The sequence below is a fragment of the Microcaecilia unicolor genome, chromosome 3, assembly GCF_901765095.1.
Source record: "Microcaecilia unicolor chromosome 3, aMicUni1.1, whole genome shotgun sequence".
NCBI lineage: Eukaryota > Metazoa > Chordata > Amphibia > Gymnophiona > Siphonopidae > Microcaecilia > Microcaecilia unicolor.
The window spans coordinates 197312950-197327060 of record NC_044033.1 but is presented as its reverse complement, the minus strand read 5'-3'; the positions used below and the strand labels follow the sequence as shown (position 1 = coordinate 197327060).

Sequence of the window (14111 nt, the reverse complement as noted above, 5' to 3'; positions counted from 1 at the left end):
ACAAAAAAAGCATAAATCCAAAATGTAACTTCATGAATTTACTGAATTCAAGCAGCCATGGGCTGGACATGCAGTAAAAGCTCAGAATTCCATGTTTTGTAAATGTTACCAGTTCTGTATCCATCTCCACTACATTTGCACATTATATGAAGGTGCTTGTTTAATGTGGGTCATCCATGGTGGATTTGTTTCTTTTCAAGTGGGAAGGTGGCATTTCTCCCTTTGGTTGTAATGAAACAAAACAGCTACATCATTAAACGTCTTCAAAATTTTGTTTTATTAATTAGAGCCATTTAATGCTTCTACAGCTGCTGAAATGACACTTAAAATAGTAATATGAGAAATTAAACATCACAAAACCGTTAAATAATAAGAACCAGCGCACTCTTAAATTTCAGAGGCAAACAGGAAGGCAAAGTGAGCTTTAGCATTTGGGACATGATGGTGTTAAGGTTCGGATCGTGACAGAGCGCAGGGGTCACCCTGTGGCTGCTTGCGTCCCTTTTCAGCCAGTAGGCCCTCATATTTCAGGCTGTACGCATAGGTCTTTGTAGACCGTAACCACAGTTTGGCAGACTTGTATGAGCTCAGCTTCCAGCTTACTGATCCTTTCCATGATCTCCAAGAACTCTTGTAGTTTGTCCTGCAGCAGCCTGTTATGATGGTCGTAGATCTGATACATCTGATCCTCCAGAGTCTGTGTGAGATCTGAAACCTTCCAAAACACCGTGAGGTTACCAAAAAAAAAAACAGTTTAAAGACTGTGAGCCACCAGCTGTATCTAGACCCAGCTTCCTGACAAAGTGGATGAAAAAGTGCCATCATACCTTTAATGTCAATGTTTAAAGGAACAGCATCATGTCCCATTTCATCAGAGAATTCAGACAAGTTCTGTTTTGGTGCCCTGATTTGTCTGTAATTAGCTGGTAGAGTAGGTTAAGTATAGGAGAGCACTACACAACCAATTCAAGGGCCTTCCCTCCAAACTTTAAATATAGTGAAAGTCTTGCATCTGCCATTGAAACACAGGGCCAGCCCTAGGTCACCCTTCAGCAGGGCTGCTCCTCCCTCCCTCACTCGAGCATCTCCCCTTCATAACTCAAACCGAACATACATCATCTCCCCCTTCCTTTCTCACTGACCCCCTCGCGGCTGGCCTGAAAATTAAATAAGCATCAGCATAGCACAGGCTATGTAAGCCAGACCCAAAATGAAGCGCTGCTTTGTCCTGCCCCCTTCCAATGTCTGCCGGGGCGAGGGGGGGGGGGGGGTGAGACAAAGCAGCTATTTAGCATGGATCTGTGCTTACAGGGCCCACACAGCACTGATGCTTTAATGTTTGGGCCACCTGGGGAGGAGGGAGAAGGAGCAGGCCCAGAAGCCATCAGGAAAGTGGGGGTAGGCTCTCATGTGTGCTAGAGCTGTGCAGTGCTGTCCCACTCTTTCCCTCTCCTCCAATTCTGTTGCCCTAGGCAAACGCCTAGTCCACCTTGTTGATACAGTAGAACTATTACAAGAATATCAACTGTGCCATAGGTTCATCCGCTCCAGTAAAGGGTTTGCAAAACTGGCACCTAATTCTGTACAAGTGATGATGCTTGATCAAATAATATCAAAATTGATTAAAAAAAAGTTACTTGTAAAACAAAACCTGCTTAATCTTAGCGAGGGCTAACTGATTTAATATCTGTACTGTGGTTCAGCTTTTCACTAGCCCAATTGAATGCAGTACTGGAGACCTTGAGCCTTTCATCAGTCTCTTACCTTCACCATTAGGCTTTCCTTTAAGTTATTCAAAAGAGTCTGGTCTTCCTTCCTCTTCTCATTAACCTTATCAATCAACTCTTGTGCTCTGTTTTGCAAACACTGGAGGTGTGAATCCAGCAGTGCAAAATAATTTTCTGATTTGCCATCCAGTGGTGCCATCTCAGTGTCTGCATAGGAAGTGCTGAGTGAAAGGCCAGATGCATCGTTTCTGTATGGAACAGTAATATAAATATAGCACAGTACCTCACAAAAGGATTAGTTACTGATCTGGTAATTGGCTTTCTATGAGGCCATCCAGACATATGGATTTTTCTCCCCTACTAGCAGATAGAGGTAAAGAACTGATACTACCCTGTACAGCCCCAGCACTTTATGTATTTGGATTTTGCTGACACCTTTTTGAGAAGTGGCTCAAGGTGAGTTACATTACACTAGGCAGTTTTCTGTCCCTGGGTGGCTCTGACATTTCATCTTTTTTTCTCATCGGCCTTCTTAGCTATAACTTGATTTCATTCCTCCTTCTCGCCCCCCGTAATCCTCAGTCTCCCTGTTTCCACCTTTCACCTCCAATGACCTCCCTAGCTATTCTATTCCTCAGCCTCCTACTTCTCCAATATTTCACCTTCTTTCTAAAACTGTTTCCACACTGTGTACTGGAGGAGTAGCCTAGTGGTTAGTGCCGCGGACTTTGATCATGGGGGAACTGTGTTGGATTCCCACTGCAGCGCCTGGTGACTCTGTCCAAGTCACTTAACCCTCCATTGTCCCAGGTACAAATAAGGACCTGTTTATACTATGTAAACCGCTTTGAATGGGGTTGCAAAAACCACAGAAAGGCAGTATATCAAGTCCCTTTCCCTTTCATCACCAACCCAGCCTCATCTATCTTTGTCTTCTATCCCCTCACCAACCCCAGCTCCTTCCCTGTTATTTGTCTCCTCTCCAACTCCAGTCCTTTTGTCTTTCCCCTCATCCCTTTACCTCCATTTCCACCTTCTCTCACCTCCTTCCTTTGTCTCTCACCCTCTTCATGGCCCTCGGCCTCTTTTCCCCCCTTCCTCATCACCACCATCCCATTTGTCTACCTCTTCTCCTATACTTCTTTTTCCCAATATTTGCCCACCTACTTTCTCCTTCAATATCCATTTTCTTTGTTATTTCTCCCCTTTAACCCCAGCATTCATCCCTCTGCCCCTCCAGATTCACCTATTTCTTCCTCCCTCTCATAGTATCTGTCCTCCTCATTCTCCCAACATCAGCTCCCTTCTCCCAACTCCAGACCCTGTATCAGCTCCTTTCGCGTCCCTCCTAGTGCCAGGCCTCCTCCCAGCCCCAGCATCAGACCCAGCTCCAAACCTTGTTCCTTTCACTCACCTAGTCTACCCCTTCCTAGACCCCTTGTTTAGGCTTAAAACTCACCAGTAGTGGCTCTTGCTGTGAGTTGCTGAGAGCAGAGCCAAGGTGAAGGTTTGAATCTCAGAATCAGGCAGAAGTGATTGAACCATCACATACTTAATTTAGTCACTCCAATTGGGGAAGAAGACAAATTTAACAAGGTCCATTTCTTACCGTGACTGGGTCTCACTAACAGCTAGCCCACTTCTTTCTATATTGCTATGATGCGCACTTCTTGTTTTGTTCTCCTCATCTTTAATTTCTAGTTCCTGATCTGACATTGAAACCTTTAAATAAAGAAATCACACTTTTAGAATTTGTTTTAATTAACACTTACATTAGCCACACGTACCCAAGGTTAATTAAACAAAATAGTTAACAATACTATGAAGGATATTCAAAGAATAAATTGTCATAGCAAAGTTACCAACAGCATGGAAGGAAGAGTCAAATTACATACAGAGCCTGTCACCGCTAAGACTGGAAGATTCAAGAGATGGACACAGGGCTACGGAGCCTGTTGCTTCTGACTGGAGGGTTCAGGGGATGGACACAGGGATATAGCGCTTTTGACCTCCAGGACTGGAGGGTTCAGGGGATGGACACTGGGATACAGAGTCTTTGACCTCTAGGAGTGGAGGGTTCAGGGGATGAACACACGGATACAGAGCCTTTAACCTCTAGGACTGGAGGGTTCAGGGATGGACACAGGATTATAGTGCCTTTGACCTCTAGGACTGGAGAGTTCAGAGGATGAACAAAGGGCACAGCCTGACATTGCTAGGACTGGAAGATTCAGGGGATGGACACAGGGATACGGAGCCTGTTGCCTCCAGGACTGGAGGGTTCATGGGATGGACACAGGGATACAGAGCCTTTTACCTCTAGGACTGGAGGGTTCAGGGGATGGACACAGGGATATAGTGCATTTGACCTCTAGGACTGGAGGGTTCAGGGGATGAACAAGGGGCACAGAGCCTGCCAGACTAGAAGATTCAGGGGATGGACACAGAGATACGGAGCCTGTTGCCTCCAGGACTGGAGGGTTCAGGGGATGGGCACAGGGATATAGCGCCTTTGATCTCTAGGACTGGAGGGTTCAAGGGATGGACACTGACACAGAGCCTGACATTGCTAGGACTGGAAGATTCAGGGGATGGACACAGGGATATAGCACATTTGACCTCTAGGACTGGACTGGAGGGTTCAGGGGATGGACATGGACACAGAGCCCGTCACCTCTAGGACTGCATTCAGTTCTGGTCGCTATATCTCAAAAAAGATACAGCAGAATTAGAAAAGGTGAAAAAAAGAGCAACCAAAATGATAAAGGGGATGGAGCTCCTCTCATATGAGGAAAGACTAAAGAGGTTAGGGCACTTCAGCTTGGAAAAGAGACGGATGAGGGGAGATATGATGAGGTCTACAAAATTCTGAGTGGTGTAGAACGAGTAGAAGTAAATCGATTTTTTTACTCGTTCCAAAAGACTAGGGGACACTCGAGGAAGTTAAATGGAAATACTTTTAAAACAAATACAGTGGGGGAAATAAGTATTTGATCCCTTGCTGATTTTGTAAGTTTGCCCACTGACAAAGACATGAGCAGCCCATAATTGAAGGGTAGGTTATTGGTAACAGTGAGAGATAGCAGATCACAAATTAAATCCGGAAAATCACATTGTGGAAAGTATATGAATTTATTTGCATTCTGCAGAGGGAAATAAGTATTTGATCCCCCACCAACCAGTAAGAGATCTGGCCCCTACAGACCAGGTAGATGCTCCAAATCAACTCGTTACCTGCATGACAGACAGCTGTCGGCAATGGTCACCTGTATGAAAGACACCTGTCCACAGACTCAGTGAATCAGTCAGACTCTAACCTCTACAAAATGGCCAAGAGCAAGGAGCTGTCTAAGGATGTCAGGGACAAGATCATACACCTGCAGAAGGCTGGAATGGGCTACAAAACCATCAGTAAGACGCTGGGCGAGAAGGAGACAACTGTTGGTGCCATAGTAAGAAAATGGAAGAAGTACAAAATGACTGTCAATCGACAAAGATCTGGGGCTCCACGCAAAATCTCACCTCGTGGGGTATCCTTGATCATGAGGAAGGTTAGAAATCAGCCTACAACTACAAGGGGGGAACTTGTCAATGATCTCAAGGCAGCTGGGACCACTGTCACCACGAAAACCATTGGTAACACATTACGACATAACGGATTGCAATCCTGCAGTGCCCGCAAGGTCCCCCTGCTCCGGAAGGCACATGTGACGGCCCGTCTGAAGTTTGCCAGTGAACACCTGGATGATGCCGAGAGTGATTGGGAGAAGGTGCTGTGGTCAGATGAGACAAAAATTGAGCACTTTGGCATGAACTCAACTCGCCGTGTTTGGAGGAAGAGAAATGCTGCCTATGACCCAAAGAACACCGTCCCCACTGTCAAGCATGGAGGTGGAAATGTTATGTTTTGGGGGTGTTTCTCTGCTAAGGGCACAGGACTACTTCACCGCATCAATGGGAGAATGGATGGGGCCATGTACCGTACAATTCTGAGTGACAACCTCCTTCCCTCCGCCAGGGCCTTAAAAATGGGTCGTGGCTGGGTCTTCCAGCACGACAATGACCCAAAACATACAGCCAAGGCAACAAAGGAGTGGCTCAGGAAGAAGCACATTAGGGTCATGGAGTGGCCTAGCCAGTCACCAGACCTTAATCCCATTGAAAACTTATGGAGGGAGCTGAAGATGCGAGTTGCCAAGCGACAGCCCAGAGCTCTTAATGATTTAGAGATGATCTGCAAAGAGGAGTGGACCAAAATTCCTCCTGACATGTGTGCAAACCTCATCATCAACTACAGAAGACGTCTGACCGCTGTGCTTGCCAACAAGGGTTTTGCCACCAAGTATTAGGTCTTGTTTGCCAGAGGGATTAAATACTTATTTCCCTCTGCAGAATGCAAATAAATTCATATACTTTCCACAATGTGATTTTCCGGATTTAATTTGTGATGTGCTATCTCTCACTGTTACCAATAACCTACCCTTCAATTATGGGCTGCTCATGTCTTTGTCAGTGGGCAAACTTACAAAATCAGCAAGGGATCAAATACTTATTTCCCCCACTGTAGGAGGAAATATTTAAGCTCTGGAACTCACTGCTGGAGGATGTGGTAACAACGGTTAGCGTATCTGGGTTTTAAAAAGGTTTGGACAAGTTCCTGGAGGAAAAGTCCACAGTCTGCTATTGAGATAGACATGGGTAGGATGGAGTGTTGCCATGATTTGGGTTTGTGCCAGGTACTTGTGATTTGGCTTGGCCACTGTTTGGAAAACAGGATACTAGGCTAGATGGACCATTAGTCTGACCCACTATGGCTACTCTTATGGGATACAGAGCCTGCTACCTCTAGGACTGTAGGGTTACATAGTAACATAGTAGATGACGGCAGAAAAAGACCTGCATGGTCCATCCAGTCTGCCCAAGACAAACTCATATGTGTATACCTTACCTTGAATTTGTACCTGTCCTTTTCAGGGCACAGACCATATAAGTCTGCCCAGCAGTATTTCCCGCCTCCCAACCACCAGTCACGCCTCCCATCACCGGCTCTGGTACAGACCGTATAAGTCTGCCCTCCCCTATCCTCGCCTCCCAACCACCACCACCTCTTCCCCCCACCTGCTCCGCCACCCAATTTCAGCTAAGCTTCTGAGGATCCATTCCTTCTGCACAGGATTCCTCTATGCATATCCCACGCATGTTTGAACTCCGTTACCGTTTTCATCTCCACCACCTCCCGCGGGAGGGCATTCCAAGCGTCTACCACCCTCTCCATGAAAAAATACTTCCTGACATCTTTCCTGAGTCTGCCCCCCTTCAATCTCATTTCATGTCCTCTCGTTCTACCGCCTTCCCATCTCCGGAAAAGATTCGTTTGCGGATTAATACCTTTCAAATATTTGAACGTCTGTATCATATCACCCCTGTTCCTCCTTTCCTCTAGGGTGTACATGTTCAGGTCAGCAAGCCTCTCTTCATACGTCTTGGAACGTAAATCCCATACCATCCTCGTAGCTTTTCTTTGCACCGCTTCCATTTTTTTAACATCCTTCGCAAGATACGGCCTCCAAAACTGAACACAATACTCCAGGTGGGGCCTCACCAACGTCTTATACAGGGGCATTAAAACCTCCTTTCTTCTGCTGGTCACTCCTCTCTCTATACATTGCTAGCCTAGCAATCTTCTAGCTACGGCCACCGCCTTGTCGCACTGTTTTGTCGCCTTCAGGTCCTCAGATACTATCACCCCAAGATCCCTATCCCCGTCCGTGCCTATCAGACTCTCCCCGCCTAACACATACGTCTCCCTTGGATTTCTACTCCCTAAATGCATCACTTTGCATTTCTTCGCATTGAATTTTAATTGCCAAACGTTAGACCATTCTTCTAGCTTCTTCAGATCTTTTTTCATGTTTTCCACTCCCTCCGGGGTGTCCACTCTGTTGGAAATCTTGGTGTCATCCGCAAAAAGGCAAACTTTACTTTGTAACCCTTCGGCAATGTTCAGGGGGTGGGTATAGGGACACAGTGCCTATCATCTCTAGGACTGGAGGAGCCAGAGCATTCATTTTTTAATGCAATTTTTTTCACTCTCCTGTTTTCCATCAAAATGCCCACCTAAAATCCCAACACACTGAAAGCCAAGCTGTCCTCCACTCTTTAATTAATTTCTACCCAGCTGCTGAAAAGACCCTTTTCCAATTAAAAAAAACCCCTTTCCTTCATAAACAGCAGCAGAGACAAAACCCTCGGTGCAGGGCAGGCCCCCTCAGCTCAACCGACTGCAAGTCTGCAAGTGCAACGACTCTTCCCGCCCTGCAGCCAATCAGGGAGCCCACACCTTGTGCTGCAGCCAATCAGAGCCGCTGGTGACACCAGTCCTTCCAGCCCTAGGCTGTAGCCAATCCGCGAGGTCCTCTCTTGTACCGCTTTCTTCCCGCCTAGTTTTCAGCAGCCAATCAGTGAGCTCCCTCTCTCTCCCCCTTCTTACAGAGGTCCTCCCGTGCCGCCCAGCCGGCCGTGTTTCTTTCCTCAGCTCAGAAGATCCATCATCCATCCTGCAGTTCCTACAATGTGCAGTTGTTATACATGTACTTTAGACTGCTGCCCAGTTGCTCCATTTTCCACCTGCGCACTTCCCCTCCTGTCAAATGCTTCAATAGACCCAGTTCAGCCAGTGCTACCTGCTGTTCGCAGTAGAGCTTTCATACACGTTTAGACTGCTGCCCAATTTGCCCTGTTCATTTTCCACCGCCACACTCCCCATCTACAACAGCTCTAGTTCAGCCAGTGCTACCTGCAATCTGCAGTTCCCAGTACAGCTTTTTTTCAAAACCTGACATTCCTGTCCAGCTTCCCTCAGGCATTTTGCACAACTCCAGATTCTTGGTATCAGCAGCCAGTAACCCAGCCCAACCCCACAGTAACTTCATAGTAACATATATAACATAGTAGATGACGGCAGAAAAAGACCTGCACGGTCCATCCAGTGTGCCCAACAAGATAACTCATATGTGCTACTTTTTGTGCAGTGGCGTAGCGAGGGGGGCTGCCACCCAGGGCGGGGCGGTTCGCCGTTGCACCCTCCCCCGGGTGCAGCACGATGACATGCCCCCCCTCAGCGCATCGACACCCCCCCCCGACCCAGTGCCCATCCTCTTCCATCCAACCAGCTCCCTACCTTTAAAAAAATATTGGAATCCGAAGCGAGGTGCAGCGCCTCGCGCCTGCACGTAAAAGAAATGTGCACTGTCTCATCGGGCCTTCCCTCGCTCTGTTTGTCCTGCCCTCCGCTGACGCAACTTCCTATTTCCGCAAGGGCGGGACAGAGCGAGAGAAGGCCTAATGAGATGGTGCACATTTCTTTTACGTGCAGGCGCAAGGCGCTGCGCCTCGCTTCCGATTCAATATTTTTTTAAAGGTAGGGAGCTGGTTGGACGGAGGAGGGTGGGCACTGGGGAGGGGGTGTCAATGCGCCGAGGGGGGAGAAGCTGGCAGGGAGCACCCCCCCCCCCCCGAGCTGACACCGGGGGCGGACCGCCCCTCCCCCCTCTTGCTACACCACTGTTTTTGTGTATACCCTACTTTGATTTCTACCTGTGCTCTTCAGGGCACAGACCATATAAGTCTGCCCAGCACTATCCCCGCCTCCCACCACTGGCTGTGGCACAGACCGTATAAGTCTGCCCAGCACTATCCCCGCCTCCCAACCACCAGTCCCGCCTCCCACCACCGGCTCTGGCATAGACCGTATAAGTCATGTTTTCCTATTATAACAAAATTGAGTGTCTCCCAGTGGCGTAGCCAGGGGGGGGGGGGGAGGCGCCAGGGGAGTGACCACTCCCCCAAACAGAGTTCTGCCGGTGCCGGAGCCTATTTTTTTTCAATGTGTTGCATTGAAAATGTGCCCCGGCGCCGGTGGAAGTCTACTCTTGTGCCGCTCTCACTCCTCCCGCACCGTCAACCTGGCTCCACTTCTGGTGTCTCCCCCCTGTAATAGAAATAATTAACCTACAAAGGGTTACTCTCAGCCCTCTTTCCCACCTCATAGGCGCAGTAACTAGTGCCACCTTGTCTTCTGCCTCACACAATTCCTGTCATTTTGGAAGGCGCAGTTTTATTTTCATATTTGCAGGTGGCCCTCCACACCTCCTGCTCACCACCCTCTCCTGCTGCAGTTGCCTTGAGAGAGATACAGCCTTAAGTCAAAAGATGGGGTGTGAGTTGTGTGTGAAGAGGCAGGAGAAAAATAAAAAAGATTTTGTGCCCAAAGTTTTGCCAATAAAGCAGTAGCTCTCCCTGCCAGCTGTGAACTGCAGACAGAGCCTCTGCCAGGTGGGCTGGATTTGGGATGGGGAATGGGACTTGATATACTGCTTTCTGTGGTTTTTGTAACCTTAGTATATATAGGTACTTATTTGTACTGGGCAATGGAGGGTTAAGTGACTTGCTCAGAGTCACAAGGAGCTGCAGTGGGAATGGAACCCAGTTCCCCAGGATCAAGGTCTGCTGCACTAACCACTAGGCTACTCCTTGGAGAGGGTACTGGAAAAGACCTGACCTTTACTCTGTCTTCTTTCAACTAAATGCAATCCACCAGATTGCAGAGCTAATGGAGTCGCTTACCTGTACGGAGGTTCTCCACAGACAGCAGGGGAACCAGACCTACAAACATACAAGACAGTCTGTACCCCAGGGAGCTTGACCTACTTAGAAGGAACAAACAAGGTGAACAAAAGGTTTTGTGCAACTTTAAATCAGATATGTAACTGACCACCAGACCTCACAAGGAATGACAAGGACAGGGTTGTGTGCAATGCACCCCCCCCCCCCCCCCAAAAAAAAAAGCCATGAAGCAGCAGGTAGCACATCCAGCATAGGCCTGCCCAGAGCAGGAATGAAGCCTGGTGCCTGCGCAGTCAAGCTGGCACTATGTGCTCTATCTTTAAGCGAGTAAGGGCAGACCCAACCTGGATTACGTGCACCTCTGATCACCTGAATCCAGTAAGTTGTGTAAAACCTCCATCACTCACCAGAGCAAGACATTGAAAGATATGAGCAGAAAGCAGATGCTCCAGTCCTAGCTCTGCCTAAGTACCCTAAGCTGTTAAGCTGTTGGCTGACCACCCTTGTCTCTGAGGGGAGGAGCATGAAGCATCTCTTTGCCACTTGATGTGGGCACTTTCTGCTCCTCCTCGCATTCATCCACTTGCTTGCCAAGGCATCCTCTGAAGCCCACGGGCTGCAGAATTTCTCACATGCCCACATCGCTGCCACAGCTTCACCGGGGGGTGGGGGGGGGGGGGGGGTAAGACCCTAGCATTAGCTCCTGAGCCTACCTCTTTAGCATCTCCAGCAGCAGAGGCTGCCAGGATCTGTACCAGGGGCAACCTTCTCTCTGCATGCCTATACGTTTGATGCACAGTTCATCTCTGCACACCTCCACTCGGATAGCTTTTTCTTCTAAACCTTCCTGGAGCAGGAGACTGTGAGCTACAGAAGACGGTGAGTGTTGAGAATTCTATTCTAAGCATTTTTTAATTTGCAACACTGCTGAAGTACAGAATAGACATAAGGAGGGCTAAACACAATCAGCAAATATAATACATTAATGACCTTATTTGTATTGTTAAAATGATAGCAGTGTAGGAAAAGTCAGCAGAGGCTGGAACTCTCTCAAAAATGAGTCTAGCTGAACTACCCTACATCCACCCCACACCATTTCCTTTCCTGTGGTATAAAACAGTGCTTTACAAAGTAATCCACATCATTCCACAGAGCCTAGCGCTTCAAGCTGAATATAGGGACGGCAAATGACTCAACGAGAATCATTTTCTTTTAGAACTTTTCACAATCTGAACCATGTGTTTGTTCTTAGCCATACCAAAGTTTCCAGGACATTCAGTAGGTACAAAAGGATATCGGCTGCTGTTTTATGTAGGGCTGAGCTCCAAGACTCAGGGGCAGATGTTCTGTAACACATGCTCCATTTGTCCTGAGAGGAATTGTTTTGCATTCTCTCATCTCACTGTTGACCACAGTACTTGGCAGAATCCAGTCATTGGTTTTCCAACATTTTTTTTTTTTTTTTGGGGGGGGGGGGGGGCGTTGAAGTCAAAACCATGGGCTAGTGTTATCCCCAGATTAGTAACTAGGTATGAGTTAGTGGTAAAATGACATATTTTAACGGTAGCCTACGTTGATAACTACACTCCTCAGTCTTTTGCACCTGCACAGAGAAACCTGTTTCCCCCCTGGACCCATCTGTTAAAAGTCAGCTCAAAACATATTACTTAAAGGGCTGCTCGTTTTATTTTTCAAACTAAAGTATCTATACGCAAGGTGTGCACAAGGGCTTGAACTAGCCAGAGAAAGGCAAACAGCCTCGCTGCTTCTGCTCTTTGGAATTCTTTCAGTAGCAGTGCAAACTTGCACGAAACAGGTAAACCCATACCCTATAGTTTCCAGCCTATACTGGAGCATAGGAGGAAGATGTGAGAGACTTTAATGGAATTTGCTAATAAATGTGGGAGCAGGATCCAGATCTTATGCTGCAGGGAGCACAGCTCCGGTAGTTAAAACATGAAGAAAAGCCCTGCTGTTCCCCAAGGCAGAATGCATTTAAGCGGCCGCACTCTTTATTCCTTGCTCCTGTGTGTTTTTCAGCTCCCAAATGGTTTGGTAATTTTTGTTGCTGTTTCTCTCTTTCTGTAGGCTCTCCTCCTCATGGAGGACCCTGGCAGCCTGCTCTACTATTATTCGGCAGCTGGTGATGTCACTCTACATGCTGCCCCAGTGGGAACTGATCCCGCTGCCCAAGGCTATGATGTACTTGCTGATGGCAGCCCTAGCAGTGAAGACCGTGGCCTATGCCATTGTGGGGCACCTCATGAAGGATCTGGCCCATGATTTTACAGGTGGGTGGGTGGTGTGTGCAATGCAGATAAGCGAGATGGTTGGGGGGGAGGGGATGCCAAACTACACCACTAAAGTCTAGTTCTTGCAAGGAGCCAAAGTGTTATGTTCCTTAAATCCTAATTTCTCACCCCTAACAGAAAAGCTGCCAGCTAGCTCCGATCTATCAGCTGCTTGAATCCAGTCATCACTCTCTAGCACCATCCTGCATATTTTAGCAGTTATGCCCTGTGTTTAATCCAGCAAGGCCACCACATCCAGCGTGCCAAGGAACAAAAGTTTTAAGAGTTAATTTTTTCAAAGACCTAGTCCAAAGACAGCCCGAGGTCTTGGCCCACTGAATTTATTATCTTTTCATTGGTCCAGGAATAAGCAGAGGTCCAAACACCTGATGTTTAAGTCGTGGCTACGGCCTGCTACGGTTTCTTCTGTATCATATGTTTATGACCAAACCCACTAACACTAAAGGAGTGGAGGACTACAGTGGGCTGAGAACTAGAGCAAAATGAGCTCGATTTCCCTGCAGTTACTTGTGACCCCGAGCAAATCACTTAACCCTCCATTACCTCAGGGACAAAGACTGTGGGCACACTACAGACAAAGTACCTGCATACAAGAAATGCAAACCGCTTTGGTTGTATCACAGAAAGGTGGTATATTTATTTATTTATTAGGATTTATTTACCGCCTTTTTGAAGAAATTCACTCAAGGTGGTGTACAGTATATCAAATACATGACCCCCTTACCCTAACAGAGGTCTCAATCTTTCATTTAACTTTTCTGATTTGTTTCTGTTTCTTTCCACTCTTTCCTGCCTCTCCCCAATTCAGATTGTGAGATTGTGTCCTAGGGACCACAGGAAGAGGAAACCAAGAAGAGAAACAACTCCAGTGATGCCCATCCTGCAACATCCTTCTCTTCTGCTGCCAACATGAGCGTGTATTCACTGCAGGGCCCAGGGGAGACGTGGGTCTCTGGAGGGGAGGAGTCCTCTCTCACCTGTGTAAATGTCCCAAAGGGAGGGAGCAGCTTGAATGGACCTGTCTGCACCCAGGCACTGAGCAGAAACAGCCTTGACATGCACTCCCCCCCCACCCCCACCATACAATTTAAGCCGAGGCTGGGATGGTCTCCGTTTCATGGAAACCAGGCAAAAATGGAAAAGCCAAACCTTTGCCTTCTGTATGGTCACTGAAAACCAAAGTAGTACCACCATTTCAGTACAAAAAAGGGACCCAGAAGAAGAGCCTGTAACAATGTTATTATATACATGGTCACAGGAGTGACAGAAAGCTTGGTAGCGAGGGAATTCTCAGAGACAAGGAACTGCTGAATTTTAATGACTTTGTTGAGTATGGAAGGGTGGGTGGGCCACAAGTGGTCCTCCCATCCTCACCACAGCTACTGACCCCTTGTTCATGTTTGTATGTCAAGTCGTTTTCATGTTAACCATTTTTTTCTAACTGGCC

At 47.5% G+C, this 14111-nt stretch overlaps 1 protein-coding gene across 1 annotated transcript; it reads right to left on the bottom strand.

Moving 5' to 3' along the window:
• Positions 1-93: 93 nt before the first annotated feature.
• Positions 94-7958, bottom strand: SYCE2 (synaptonemal complex central element protein 2). The gene is made up of 4 exons (XM_030197003.1): positions 7845-7958; positions 3337-3449; positions 1765-1975; positions 94-715 (listed from the first exon to the last, which is right to left on the bottom strand). The coding sequence occupies exons 2-4, from the start codon at positions 3441-3443 to the stop codon at positions 521-523; spliced, it is 513 nt and encodes a 170-aa protein (XP_030052863.1). The 5' UTR covers positions 3444-3449; positions 7845-7958; the 3' UTR covers positions 94-520.
• Between the last annotated feature and the right edge of the window lie 6153 nt (positions 7959-14111).

What these genes read in the sequence shown, in the direction of transcription:
- SYCE2 (XM_030197003.1), bottom strand. Translation starts at nt 3,443, where the DNA reads ATGTCAGATCAGGAACTAGAAATTAAAGATGAGGAGAACAAAACAAGA. An exon ending in GTTAGTGAGACCCAGTCACG is followed by an intron (nt 1,976 to 3,336) that starts GTAAGAAATGGA and finishes TGTTCCATACAG; the next exon opens with AAACGATGCATCTGGCCTTT. An exon ending in AGGAAAGCCTAATGGTGAAG is followed by an intron (nt 716 to 1,764) that starts GTAAGAGACTGA and finishes GTGTTTTGGAAG; the next exon opens with GTTTCAGATCTCACACAGAC.